The 15,182-nt window shown below is 38.8% G+C and overlaps 1 protein-coding gene across 3 annotated transcripts in view; it reads left to right on the top strand.

The window, feature by feature from the left end:
* Positions 1-15,182, top strand: part of IARS1 (isoleucyl-tRNA synthetase 1) — a 113,497-nt gene that overhangs the window by 69,556 nt on the left and 28,759 nt on the right. For all 3 annotated transcript variants that reach the window (XM_060765919.2, XM_067463589.1, XM_067463588.1), the window contains 5 exons: positions 540-687; positions 4,418-4,538; positions 6,572-6,663; positions 6,857-6,934; positions 9,210-9,331. In XM_060765919.2, the coding sequence (XP_060621902.2) occupies positions 540-687; positions 4,418-4,538; positions 6,572-6,663; positions 6,857-6,934; positions 9,210-9,331 (561 nt within the window). The remainder of the gene's footprint in view (positions 1-539; positions 688-4,417; positions 4,539-6,571; positions 6,664-6,856; positions 6,935-9,209; positions 9,332-15,182) is intronic.

Raw genomic sequence — 15,182 nt, 5'->3', positions numbered from 1 at the left:
CACAACAGGATTTTCTTCCATATGCATGTTATGTAGATAGAGTTTGCTGTTGGTCCAAAAGTCATCTTATCATAGGAAAAATGAAATCATTATTTCAAGTGGATAGTGTTTGAAATTACCTTGAGAATATGGTTCTAGGAGGAAAGTAAAGGAAAAGTCTCCAGCTAGATTGAATGGTTACTGAACAGGTTAAAGTTTTTTTACATACTGGCAGCCTGAGGGACAAAGAATTGACTGGCAAACTACCAATAATATATAATTTATTTCACATTTAAACAGAACTGTGTTCTGTATTGGTGCTCAATAGAATAATTTATATTTTAAAATACTTCTGTTGAAAACAATCTTTTTTTGTGGGCGTAAGTTGTGTCTTAGCAACTTCTAAAGTTCTTCCTCATATTGAACAAAATGTTGGAGCTGCAATATGATTTCTTTTCTGAGAGACTTGATACTAATGTATATTAAAGCGGCCTGGTGAACATTCCTAAAAGGCAGAACAAGTTTTCATGACACTGTTCTCTTTGTGTGTACTGCTGCAGGCTATACCTTATAAATTCTCCAGTAGTAAGAGCAGAAAACTTGAGGTTTAAGGAAGAAGGGGTGAGAGATGTGCTGAAGGATGTCTTCCTGCCCTGGTACAATGCATATCGCTTTCTGGTCCAGAATGTTGTCATTTTGCAACTCAAGGTAGGAAGCTTTGATACACTGCCAAGAAAAATAGTCTCCTTTTCCCCTGATCTTTATTGTTTTGTGGTTATTGGGCTCTAATACAACCATACAGAGCATACAGCCCCTCTGCTACGCCAGCTCCACTAGTTGCCAATCTGCTATCGAGCACAATTAAAAGTGCTGGCTTTAGCCTATAAAACCCTGAACAGTTCTGGCCCAGCTTACCTGTCTGAACATATCTCCTGCTATGAACCATTGTGAAATCTAAGATCAACGGGAGAGGCCCTGCTCTCTGTCCAATCATCCTCGCAAGCGTGACTAGTGGAGATGAGAGACAGGGCCTTCTCAGTGGTGGCCCTTCAGCTGTGGAACTCTCTACCCAGTGACATTAGATTGGCCTCCTCCCTCTTGTCCTTTGGAATGAAACTCAAAACCTGGTTATGGGATCAAGTGTTCAAATAGTAGAGGCAGCAATTTAGAATGAGACCCAATTTGTGTGAATGACAATGGACTGACCTGGACTATGATTTCAAACCTTCGTGATTTAAATCATATGTTAGTAATTTTATGTTTTAATTGCCTTTATCATTTATTACTGTTGTTGGCATTGAAGGAATACTTGTTGTGAAGCTACCCTGAGTCCCCCTCCGGGGGTGAGAAGGACAGGAGACAAATATGCAAAATAAATAAATAAATAAATAAATATGGTCTTCTAAAGAGTTTCTTTTATTGAAATTGAATATGAAAGCAATATCAACTGTAGCTTGCCCCTTTAGTAGAAGATGGGTCTGATATCACTCATATCAAATAGGTGCAGTTTTAAAATTAAATGGATTTGGGGTTTATCATTTCCTCATTTTTATTATCTGAGCCATGGTGCATTTTTCTCTTTACTGAAAAGGGTATCCAGGGGTCCAGATGCCCTATGTTCTCCAAGATGGTTGCTGTTCACCATGTCTCATTACAGATCATATTTTTAATACTTTGTTTCTCAAACAAAACCCTGGATTTAGATTCATATCTATGACAGTGGAGATATTTTCTTCCCTATTTACTTAAAAATAATTCCTATTATAGAAATTGCCTGAAAAATACAATGCATCCTTAGTACCCATCCCAAGAATAGGGCTTTGGAAGTGGTAGGCCATTTATGATACTGCTTTTAAAACTGTGGGTCCTCACCCCAAATGGGGTTCCCATTAGCTCAGTGTTGAGGACATGAAAAATTAGCAACAGTAAAAGAATTTTGAAGGCTACCTAGACATTTACATGAATCAGTTAGCAATAATGTGTAGTATTTACAGCAGACTGCAGAAAATGCTTCACTTGTACTTTATAAAAACGAAAATCAGCTTGTTTAGCAGACCTTGTGATCCTGTTTTCAGTAAATGTTTGATATTTCTACCTATTTTATGAACCTATTTAATCAGGTTGTGTAAAAATTCTTGGGCAAAAGGAGCTATGAAAAGATTTATTGGGCAAAAATGGGTAGTCAGTGAAAAAAAATTAAGAAGTCCAGATCTATGACACAACTGACCACTTGAGATTTTCCTTTGTGGTATTTTCTACATTAATAGAAAATGATATGGAAAATTTTCTGAACATTTGTGTCTTCTTTGTACCTCAGCTTTTTTTTTTTTTTTTACAAATTAAGGCTCAGTTTTCTAGAAGGTTATGCTTTTTTAAAAAGAAGTATACTGAAGTTTCTAATCCCAAGCGAGGGATAAACATTGTATTTCATTCAGTGACAGTTTAATAACTCTGTCTCTGGACTTACTATGAAATATAATTTCATATAAGAAGGCTAACAAATATGAAATGAATTGTTAAGACAGTGTTTGATTAGCGTAATTTTGGTGAAAGAAAAAAAAACCCTTTTCACTTGATAGCTTTACAACATGCTTAATCATAAAATGTCAAATCAGTGACAGCAGCTTATTTGTTTAGCAATCTCATGGACTACTCCAAACTGGACAGTGAGGAAAAATCGAAAAACACTTCTTATTAGTCAGTGTTACTGATTCTTTAGTAGATGTTGCTAAAAAGATTACTTTTCAAACAATTAGCAAATGCACACTCTACTTGGAATGGGAAATTGGTAATAAAGACCTTGTAATTACTCACCTCTCGTCATACTAGAGCTTCTAAAATCACTTTGGAGACTGTGTTGAAGGCACATATGTTGAAGACTTCAATAAATAGTAATGAAAATTGATTTACATTTTTAGCAGTCACCTCCGGAAGGAGAGCTTTTGAGCCTCATAATTAATCAGCTATTTCAGAGGGTCCCTAGACAATGTTCATAATATTGTTCTTCATTTACCCTAATATTTTTTCATTTTTCTAGCTTTCAAAAAAATAACCAAATTAAATGTTAGTGCCAGCATATAGATCACATGAGAGCTTAAACACTGAGCAAGACATACTTCCATAACTCTGTCATGGCATTTTGGCAATTGTATCAGTAAAAGCGGCCCTTCCCAGTTGTAGAATCGAATCTCAGTTTTTTTTTAAAGGGGTGTGTGTTCTGTCAGCTGGATGTTGCTTGAGACAAAGTGTTCAGTGCTATTCTTGCTTGTGCAGTAGGCAGTCAGTCCAAGTGACCTGGTGAAAATCTCTGTTTCAATTAGCCTTTTAAGCCTGCATTGAAACTGCATCCCACTAAACTATTTATGTAATGTTAGTAAGTATGATAGGACTGAAGTGAAGTGCTTTGTAGCCGGCTAATGGAAGCAAAGTCCAAATGGAGAAGTCTTTAAACCTTGAAAGCAGCTATTTCTGACTTTGCAAACTATTGAATTGTATGAAAGGAATTGAAGCTATCACAAGATAGAGATATTACCTCTCTTGTCAAGTAGTTTGAATGGATGGTACATACTGAAAGCTGCTGATCTCACAGGATAGTATGACAAAATTGAGCATTTGTTAGAATAACATTCATTTCAGATGTTTTTGTCATAGAAACAGAACTCTGCAATTAATTCTATCTTGTTTGTGCACATAATATGTATGCATGTGTGCATCCCATTTTGGGGAGTTCCATATACAGTCCTCCTTCCACATTGGCAAGTTTGAGCTTTGCAGATATGATTATTCATGGATTTAATTAAAATGTTATTTCAAGGAATCTCTTAAGTCCTGTTGGCAGAAGTTGAGTTTTGCTGGAGGACCTGGAGATTCTGAAAAAATGTTTTCTTTATTTGCTGTTTTTCCTCTTTTATGGGTATTCTGTATTGCTAACACAAGCACATTTGGAGAGTTGATTGTATACACACGTATACATCAGGGCCAGATTTTGGGGCCAAAATTATGCACATTGATATGGATAATTCAAAGGTCATTTTATGGAGAGAGGAAAGTGCCACTACTGACTTGGGGCCAGCAGCACCTGGCTACTGATGTGGCCAGTTTCATTCTTAAGCATTCCAAAAGGTCTTTCACCAGAGATTGTTCCTTTTCTTTAACAGCAGTTACAAATGAGTATATACAATAAATTGGGATATAAATCTCAGTAGTAATAAAATAACCTGTGATTAATGTTTTTTTACTAGCTCTGGAGTCCCTTGTAGAGTTTTAATTTAGACTCTAACACAGTCCAAGACAGGGCTGTCTGCAGTAAACCAAATCAGTTTCTTTGAATAGGTTCCATGTTTACACTTACTGTCTTAACTTAAATAATTAAGCAGGGAGTCCTTTTTTCATAGCTGAATTATAATACTGCAATATCTTTTTCTACTCATATTCATAGGAAGACGGAAAGGAATTCCTTTACAATGAGAACACAGTTAAGGAAAGCAACAACATTATGGATAAATGGATCCTTTCCTTTACGCAGTCACTGATTCAGTTCTTCAAAGTTGAAATGGCAGGTTTGTGTTTATGTATTTCTTAGCTTTGTATTAGTACACATTCTCAAACTCTAATTCAAGCAATGTTCATTTGGGCTCAAAATTTTCAAATTTTCTTTACTGCCTCACAGATTCACCTGAATACCAATGTATGTGTCCTCCTCCTATATACTATCTCTTGAATATATGTAAGTCCAGGGGACCATAAAATGCTATAGCTGTGTTTATGAGTGGGACAATGGTATGAACCATTTGTCTGATCTTAACAGTGCTAATGAAGTTGGCTCCTATCAAAGGAGAGCTTAGCTTTCACAGTTGTCATAGTTTTAAAAACTTATTTTTCTAATTCTCTAAGGTCTGAAACCTCTTCTGTAGCAATATTTTTTAAAAAAAACATTTGGTATTCCACATTCACAAATTCTGTATCTACATGGCTTCAAAATATTCCAATCCCTCTCCCGCCCTGCCTCCTGAAACAAAATCAAATATTGATTTATATAAGAGGTAAGATTTATATAAGCACCGGGATTGTGGCGCAGCTGGCTGAGTGTCAGCTGCATTAAGATCACTCTGACCAAAAGGTCATGAGTTCGAAGCCAGCCCGGGCTGGAGTGGGTGTCCAGCCATTGTGTAGCCCGTTGTCGACCTTTGCAATGCGAAAGACAGTTGCATCTGTCAAGTAGGAAAATAAGGTACCACCTTGTGTGGGAGGCTAAATTTAACTAATTTATGAGGCCATAAAGAAAAAAGACTCCGGGGAATGTGGAATGCGGAAGAACTTCAGCGGTGTCGTTGATGGACGATGAAAAGCAGCAGCTCCCCTGGTGGCCAGAAAAAAGTTAAATAGCCTTGGTGTATTTGTCTGTTAAATGTTGTTTGTCAAACTGGCATTGAATGTTTGCCATATATGTGTTTACTGTAATCCGCCCTGAGTCCCCTGTGGGGTGAGAAGAGCGGAATATAAGAACTGTAAATAAATAAATAAATAAAATAACTAATAGAACTTGAGCATCCATGGATTTTGGTTTTGGTGAGTCCTAAAATCAAACACCAATGGATACCAAGGACCAACTATAGCTCAAGGAGTAGTTTCCTAAAGTACTCTGAGAATAGTTCCATCATTCAGTTCTTGTGGGTTTTTTCGGGCTATATGGCCATGTTCTAGAGGCATTATGCCTCTAGAACATGGCCATATAGCCCGAAAAAACCCACAAGAACTGAGTGATTCCGGCCATGAAAGCCTTCGACAATACATAGTTCCATCATTACTTGTCGAAAGATATTATGGTTAGGGTTTCTGCTGATCTGTTATTTGAAGATGTTTGTACAGACTTTGGGTCTCTTGAACAGATCAGGTCAAGCTTTACCAAATTATTCCTGTAAGCCAGAGGTGGGCAACTGTGGTGGGGCACATTTTGTTCACTCTCTTGCACTCTCTTGCACTTGAAGTCACACTGTACATCTGAGATGAGAAGTAGCTTTTCTGAGTCCCCCCTCGGGGGTTGAGAAGGGCAGGGTAGAAATGTTGAAAATAATAAATAAATAACATGACATCATTTCCAATTTCATTTTTGGTCATTTTTCAACTGTATTGGGGAGATGTGTGGGGAAGATTTGAGTCAAGGAGGGTTGCGTTGATTTTGAGGCCACAAAACAGCTGGAATTTTAATATATATACCCTAGATTCACCAAAGGCCACAAAGAAGATTCTGCATGCTCATCTCTTCAATACATGTATCTTTTTTCCTAACCTTGTTGTCCTTAAACAAGATATAGCATTTCACATGCAGTGGTGTCAACCATGATTAGTCCCAGTGTTCTACTCTTAACAAAACTTTAAAGTATAAACTCTGTTTGAGTAGCAATAAAAATGATTAATAATTAAATTTGATCTTACTGTGTAGCAGCATGCACCTACATTTACCTACCTGCAAGATGTTGTGAAGGTATTGTAGAAACATCTACCCAAAATCATTTTTGATTAAGAAAAATAGACTTAAGACAAAAGTTTAAGAGAATTTTAACAGTGTGTTGTGTTTTCCCCTTTTTTTCAGCTTATAGGCTATATACAGTAGTTCCTCGTCTAGTTAAGTTTGTAGACATTCTCACCAACTGGTATGTCAGAATGAATCGCAGGAGATTAAAGGTAGGTTTTGGATTCTTCTAGCGTTATTCCCATGAAGTAGAAATAGCTTGCTCTTGTGTTAAACCATATGTAATTTAAAACACAATACCATCTTGTTTTTGTGCTTGAGGGTAAAGCCGTACCTTTAATTCTGTAAGCAAATGAATGTTACATTGTCTGATCTCTTGTATTTGTTTGATTATTTATCGAATAGGGTGAAAATGGCATAGATGACTGCATTATGGCCTTAGAAACCTTATTCAGCGTTCTTTTCTCCATGTGCAAACTTATGGTAAGAATCGACTGTAGTCCCATATGTACATTCTCATATAAACTTATGTACAAAAAAGGTTTGGTGCTTGAAATAGTATTGTGAAACTAATACTCGGCTTGCAGTCCAGTAAACAGGTTGGGGTGTGCATGCTGTTATTGTGAAGGAGTATAGAAGAGGGCAGAAAACATATTGAAAACTCTCTGATTTTTGGGAGTGTGTAATGGATTGATTTTTGAGAGGCATTTGCTTATCCTTTTGTGCTCTTCTCCCATTCTGATTGTTGTATCCCTCTGCTTTTAGCCCTAGGGATGTAATAATATTTGGGTTGTCACACTATTCATGGACCATCTAATGGGGGAAGTATTGTGTGCAAAATTGTAGCCCATGAAACCAGCTATGGCCCTTGAAACCATTATGACAGTCCCCGAAGCCCACCTAAAGTGCAGTTTCGGGGCCACTTTTTGCATGGAAATGGCACAGAACATTTCCCAAACATGTGAAAATAGATAAAATACACATTGAGCATTTCACTAATCCCAAAAGCATCCCGTTGGAAATGACACAACATCACTACTACTTGCCATTTTGAGAGGAACCAGGAAAATGGACATATTTGGGGTTTCTATGGCTAGTCTGGTTTCCAGTTGTCCAGTTTTTGTGCTGCTCAGAATGAGAAACCCAGAGCTCCTAGAAAATGTGAGGAGAAAAAAAATTGAACTGGTAAAGTATTCAGATTGGTTAATATGCAACTCCTCAGTAGAAACAATAGAGTTATTTCTGCTTGAGTGCTTCCTTTCAATGCAATAGGAGGCATGTTTGCCATGGCACTGATCAGACAGATCTATAGTCGATCTTTATTTCCTGCTATTTAGCAGAACACACTTCAGGTCTCTGAAATGAACCCTCAACTGTGTTCCTGGCTTATTTGCAAAGAGATTGAGATTTTGGAAAAAAAACCTTTAATCAGGGTCCCCTGCACATATAAACCCTGTTTTCCTAAAAATAAGACAATGTCTTATATTAATTTTTTCTTCCAAAGATGCACTAGGTCTTATTTTCAGGGGATGTCTTATTTTTCATGAAGAAGAATTCACATTTATTGTTGAACAAAAAATGAACATTTATTATATACTGCACAGTAGTTGTCAGTATATAATAAATATCCTGGCCCTCACACGCAGGGCCACAAAAAGTAAGGGCTGTACAATACCTGGTTCCCACACACTGTCTGGAAACTAACCATCTCCTACAGCAGTTCCTGGACCACTTGTACATTGCTAGGTCTTACTTTCAGGGGAGGCAGTGACAGACTTTGTATTTCTAGGTGCAAAGATTACTGCAGACGCAGACTGCAGCCAGGAAATTAGAAGATGTTTACTTCTTGGGAGGGGAGCAATGACCAATCTCGATAAGATAGTGAAGAGTAGAGACATCACACTGGCAACGAAGATCCGCATAGTTAAAGCAATGGTATTCCCTGTAGTAACCTATGGATGTGAGAACTGGACCATAAGGAAGGCTGAGTGAAGGAAGATAGATGCTTTTAAACTGTGGTGTTGGAGGAAAATTCTGAGAGTTCCATGGACCGCGAGAAGATCCAACCAGTCCAAACTTCAGGAAATAAAGCCCGATTAGAGGGAAGGATATTAAAGGCAAAGATGAGGTACTTTGGCCACACCATGAGAAGACAGGAAAGCTTAGAGAAGACAATGATACTGGGGAAAATGGAAGGAAAAAGGAAAAGGGGCCGACCAAGGGCAAGATGGATGGATGGCATCCTTGAAGTGACTGGCTTAACTCTGAAGGAGCTGGAGGTGGTGATGGCTGACAGGGAGCTCTGGTGTGGGCTGGTCCATGAGGTCACGAAGAGTCAGACACGACTAAACGTATAAACAACAACAACAACTTTCAGGGAGGCCTTATATTTAGCAATTCACATAAACCTCTGCTAGGTCTTATTTTCAGGGGAATGTCTTATTTTCGGGGAAACTGGGTAGACATCAGATGGCACTAAATCTTGCAGTATGATTAGTTTAATTCCACAGAAGAAGTTGTTTGACTGGAAACAACGTTCTGATTAAACTTGGCAGTTGGAATGGAACATTATGTTAATGTCAAATAAATATATCACACATTGGAAAGAAAATGGGGGATAAAACTAGATTTCTAGGAACTGTATTTCCAGTAATAGGGAAAATATGGGCTTGCCCAAATAAATAATATAATGTTTAATTAGCTGACAATGTGAAGCATGCATCAAAGTAACTAGGTAACCAAATTATTGTTATTTCAGGCACCTTATACTCCATTTATCACTGAATTGATGTACCAGAATTTGAAGACACTTATTGATCCAGCTTGTATTCAGGAGAAGAACACAGACAGCATTCACTACCTCATGCTTCCTCAAGTTAGGTGAGTAATTCTCTTCACTGCAATGTTTGACAACTTTTGGCATTTTGCAGTAGGGTGGATAGGTGTATTTGTTACCAATGAATTGCCAAAACTTTGAGGTATTTTTATTTACTTGAATTACATCATTGTTGTAGGAGCTTAGGCAAGAGCAACAGTAATGCTCCATTGGATTTGTCAGAATTTGTATTAGGACAGTTATATTTGTCATTTTCATTCCAATTTATAAGGATAAATGGTGAAAATATTTTGCCTATGGCTCAAACAGAAGAGTAATGATTACTGTGGAATTTGTACATGGGTTAAAAATGACCATACTTGTATCAGTTAGAGCTTAAACTCAGCTTTATATGGCAGAATGTGGAAATACAGATCTCTGATAGCATGCACACGGTTGACAAATTTTGAGGATTATCGAGCAGATTCTGCTGCTGTTCTCAAAGGCAACAGCAGTGTCTTGCTAAATGCAGACTTCATAATTTTTCTTTCAGTTATGTGTATGTGTAGCTTCCTTCCGAGCTCTATCAACTAGCAGCAGACATTTTATCTAACAAGTCTTATAACAGAGGAAGTGTGATGTAGTGGTTTGAACTGTGACTGGAAGATGAGTGTTTGATTCCCTGCTTGGTCATTGAAATTCACAAACAAAGTCACTTTCAGCCCTACAAAACACATTTTACGTGCTCATAAGTCAGAAATGATTTGAAAACACACAACAACAAGATGTTGTTGGGGGTGTGGATGGGGACAGAAACCAGTACTGCTTGGGGAATTGATTGGTCTCCCCTTAAATGACCCTGAAGTCCCCTTTTGTATTTTTGTTGAAGCCAGTTCATACAGCCAGTTGTTCCCAAAACGGGTGAAAGCTGTGGTACTGTTCAATGAGAGTTAAGTCCAGTTCATGTCCGGGTTACACCAGAAAGGAAAATTCATCAACATGGAATAATAGAATCAGAGTTGGAAAAGACCACATGGGCCATCTAGTCCAACTCCCTGCTATGCAGGAAAGGCACAAACAAAGCATCCCTGACAGATGGCCATCCAGCCTCTGTTTAAAAGTTTCCAAGGAAGGAGTTTCCATTACACTCTGATGAAGAGAGTTCCACTGTTCAACACTCGTATGGTCAGGAAGTTCTTCCTAATGTTCAGGTGGAATCTCCTTTCCTGTAATTTGAACCCATTGCTCCGAGCCCTAGTTTCAAAGGCAGCAGAAAACAATCCTGCTCCCTCTTCCTTATAACAGCTTTTGAAATATTTACGCATGGATATGTCTCCTCTCAACTTTCTCTTCTGCGGGCTAAACATACCCAGCTCTTTAAGATGATCCTCATAGGGCTTGATCTCTAGACCTTTGATCATTTTAGTTGCCCTCCTTCCAGTTTGTCAATATCTCTTTTGAACTGTAGTGCCCAGAATTGGACACATTAGCAGAATAGAAAGGCAACATTACTTCCCTTGATCTAGACACTATGCTCCTTTTGATGCAGCCCAAAATCTGATTGGCTTTTAAAGCTGCTGCATCACACTGTTGGCTCATGTTCAACTTGTTGTCCACAAAGACTCCAAGATCTTTCCCACATGGACTGTTGTTGAGCCAAGCATCACCCATCCTGTATCTATGCATTCATTTTTTCTGCTCGTTGAAATTAGTTTTGCTATTTTTGTCCCAGCTCTCTAATATGTTAAGGTCATTTTGAATTCTAATTCTGTCCTCCTAATTTGGTGTAATTTGCAAACTTGATAAGCATGCCCTCTAAACCGTCATCTAAGTCATTAATAAAGATGTTGTGAGTTCTGGACCCAACCCTGCGGCACTCCACTAGTCACTTCTTTCCAGAATGAAGATGAACTATTGGTGAGCACTTTTTGGGTTCAGTTACTTAACCAATTACAGATTCATCTAATAGTAGCATTACCTAGCCCACATTTGACTACTTTGCTTGCAAGAAGGTCATGGGGGACTTTGTCGAAGGCCTTGCTAAAATAAGATATGCTACATCCTGTGAATGTAGCATATCTTATTTCAGCAAGGCCTTCGACAAAGTCCCCCATGACCTTCTTGCAAGCAAAGTAGTCAAATGTGGGCTAGGTAATGCTACTATGTATCTATCAAACTTGTAACTCTATTGAAAAAAAGTGGTAAGATTAGTCTGGCATGACTTGTTTTTGAGAAATCCATGTTGACCTTTAGTAATCACAACATTCCTTTCTAAGTGATTACAGCCTGCTTCCTTAATGATCTGCTCCAGAATCTTTCCTGGTATTGATGTCAGGCTGACTGGATGGTAATTGTTTGGGTCCTCTTTTTTCCCTTCTTGAAGATCAGGACATTTGCCCTCCTCCAGTCTGCTGGGACTTCTCCTGGTCTCCAAGAATTCTCAAAGATTATTGTCATTGGTTCTGAAATGACTTCTGTTAGTTCCTTCAATACTCTTGGATGTAGTTCATCTGGACCTGGAGACTTGAATTCATTTAGATTAGCCAGGTATTTCTGTACTACTTTTTTACTTATTTTGGGTGGCATTTCCCCAATTACCTCACCCACTCTGTATTGCTCAGATTGAACACCAATCTCCTTTTGGGAGAAGACGAAGGCAAACAAGGTGTTGAGCAGCTGTGCCTTTTCCCTATCCCCTGTTAGCATTTCACCACCTTCTCCGTGCAGAGGCCCTCCCGTTTCCCCTTTCTTCCTTTTTCTACGGACATAATCAAATAACCTTTTTTATTGGTTTTAATCTCTCTAGCAAGCTTGAATTCATTTTGTGCCTTAGCCTTATGAACCTTTTCCCTACATATGCTGGTTATTTGTTTGAATTTCTCTTTCTTGTGAATGTCTCTTTTAAGTCTTAGCTCAGTTAAAAGTTCTTTGGACATCCATTCTGGTTGTTTTATTGCTGGCACTGTTTGCAATTGTGCCTTCAATATCTCACTTTTAAGAAATTTTAGTATTCCTATCCATGGAATCACTCTCAGTATTTCCTTAAATTTCCTGAAGTCAGCAATCCTAATGTCTAGAATGCGTTTTTGACTTCTCTTAGTTTCACATAAGTGTTCATTAGGATCAGATCTAGAATAGCAGATCTCCTTGTTGCCTCTTCTACCTTCTGAATAATAAAATTGTCTTAAAGGCAAGCGAGTAATTTGTTAGACTTTGTACTCTTGGCAAAGTTTGTTTTCCAACAACTATCAGAGTAGGTGAAATCCCCCTATTACTACTATGTGTCTTCTTTCTGCATATTTGGTCATCTAGTCAATGGAGGCTTCATCCAGTTCTTCCACCTGACTTGGAGGTCTGTAGTTGACGCCAACAACTACATCTTTTCCACTCCTTGTTCCCTTGATTCTTATCCAGATGCTCTCAACCTGGTTTCCAGGATTGAAGTCTTGCATCTCTTCACGTGTGTATATATAAAGCACAAAAGGGCCATCCACTGGTCCGATCCATTAATGTTTTGAGCTCCCAGAAGCACTCACCAGCAGAGTCATTAACTACTGTAAGGGACTGTGGGAGGCCTGGTCTAAAACATGCAAGAACCAAATTCAGTCCTGATGCTGACTTGTTGTCTGAACAGAACTGGCCATTGCCTAAGAAAAGCCGTCTTGATAAAGCCTGTTTGAAAAGAAAGATATGGGTGTGTTTTATAAGGGAGCAGTGAGTAAATGATAACACAGTTGCTGTGAATCAATACATCTGGTCCTCTTTTAGTCTAGAGGAGGACATAGTGTTTAGATATTGGCATTTTGATGATCCAACATTATTGCATTTCATCTGTTTAGGAAAAATATGTGAAGTTTAACTTGTGATTGACAAGAAGGATGGGATTAATGTTGAGCGCTTGTAGTGGGATTTGACTTTTGTTTATTGCTTATTAAGAGAGCATAATCTGATAATTTGTCTAATTCATTTAAATGAAAATAATTTGTGTTTCTACTATGGATTTTTGCACTTTAAAAGTGTTGTTTTGCCTGCAACATAGAATATACATTGTCATTTTAGATGCCCTTGGACTGGTATTGTGTAAAGGACATATTAAAAAAGATCTTTAGTTATTTATAGGGTTGTAACTTAATTTCTTGAATCCCAGGTGTTTCGTTGTTCTCTGCAATTAGTAGTGTCAAAGATGGCTAAGAAAGCAAATTAGTTTAAACAGTAGTGTAAATTGGCTTCCTTTATTGACTCTATTTAAATAATGAGACAGACCTTCATCTCCCAAGTACCCAAGCAGTACTCCCAAGCAGTTGAGTTGGGATCCCATTCTCTGGATAGTGCTGAAGAACAATTAATACATTCTGGGATATTTCCTCTATTTTTTTCGTGTCAGAAAAACTTGAGAAAATGCTACATCCTGTGAAGCAAGTTGCTTCTGGTGTAAGAGAATTGACTGTTTGCAAGGACGTTGCCCAGGGAACGTCCAGATGTTTTGATGTTTTTCCATCCTTGTGGGAGGCTTCTCTCATGTCCCCACATGGGGAGCTGAAGCAGATAGAGGGAGTTCTTTCGCTCTCTCTCCGGATTTGAATCTTCAGTGTCTCGGTCTTTAGTCATGCCGGCACAAGGGTTTAACCCAGCGTTTCTCAACCTGGGAGTCGGGACCCCTGGGGGGGGGATTGCGAGGGGGTAATATGTGTTTTCTGATGCCAAAGACCATCAGAAAACACATATTTTTTATGGTCTTAGGCACCTCTTTGGCAGAGAAGACTGAAGATCTCTCGGCCTTTCCTTCTCTTCCTTTTTGGAAACAGATGGCAAATCTTCCCATCAAAAGCCTTCCTGGCCGGCCTCTCAGACAAGGGGAGGGATGTTTCTGAGACTCCAAGTGGGGAGGGGAGAGCACGCATGTTCGGAGTATGACAGCGTGGTGATAATGTGCGGGCGAATGTGAGGTTAGAGGGAGGATCATGCTAGCGAGACCCTTCAAGGCATGGGGGTTCTGTGTGGGAAGTTTGGCCCAATTCTGTCATTGGTGGGGTTCAGAGTACTCTTTAATTGTAGGTAAACTATAAATCCTAGCAACTACAACTCCCAAATGTCAAGGTCTATTTCCCCCAAACCCCACTAGTGTTCACATTTGGGCATATTGGGTAATTATGCCAAGTTTGGTCCAGATCTATCATTGTTTGAGTCCACAGTGCTCTCTGGATGTAGGTGAACTACAACTCCAAAACTCAAGGTCAATGCCCACCAAACCCTTCCAGTATTTTCTGTTGGTCATCGGAGTTCTGTGAGCCATGTTTGGTTCAATTCCATCATTGGTGGAGTTCAGAATGCTCTTTGATTGTAGGTGAACTATAAATCCCAGCAACTACAACTCCCAAATGACAAAATAAATCCTTCTCCAACCCAACCAGTATTCACATTTGGGTGTATCGGGTATTTGTGCCAAATTTGGTCCAGTGAATGAAAATACACTCTGCATATCAGATATTTACATTACGATTCATAACAGTAACAAAATGACAGTTATGAAGTAGCAACAAAAATAATTTTATGGTTGGAGGTCATCACAACATGAGGAACTGTATTCAGTGGTCACAGCATTAGGAAGGTTGGGAAACACTGGTTTAACCCATTGCGCCACTGGGGGTTCTTCTATTGCCCAGAAGTAAACACAAGAGTAACATCATCAGGAACCTCTTAGCTTTCATCCAACTGATTAAGGGGTTTCCTCTCTTTTCTCTGTTTGTTCTGGGTTGTTTTTAGCATTTGTGGCATGAATATTGATTTCAATACTCTCTCCCTTCCCACAGAAATTGCCCAGAGAAATGTGATGATGCCATGGTCATTAAAGGCCCCCTTGCACTGCACAAATACAGCAGCCTGATTGCATTTTAGCTGCCATGGCTGCCTCCCCTA

The sequence above is a fragment of the Anolis sagrei genome, chromosome 2, assembly GCF_037176765.1.
Source record: "Anolis sagrei isolate rAnoSag1 chromosome 2, rAnoSag1.mat, whole genome shotgun sequence".
Classification (NCBI taxonomy): domain Eukaryota; kingdom Metazoa; phylum Chordata; class Lepidosauria; order Squamata; family Dactyloidae; genus Anolis; species Anolis sagrei.
Note: the sequence above shows the minus strand (reverse complement) of the source record. Positions and strands in the feature narration are given on the sequence as shown.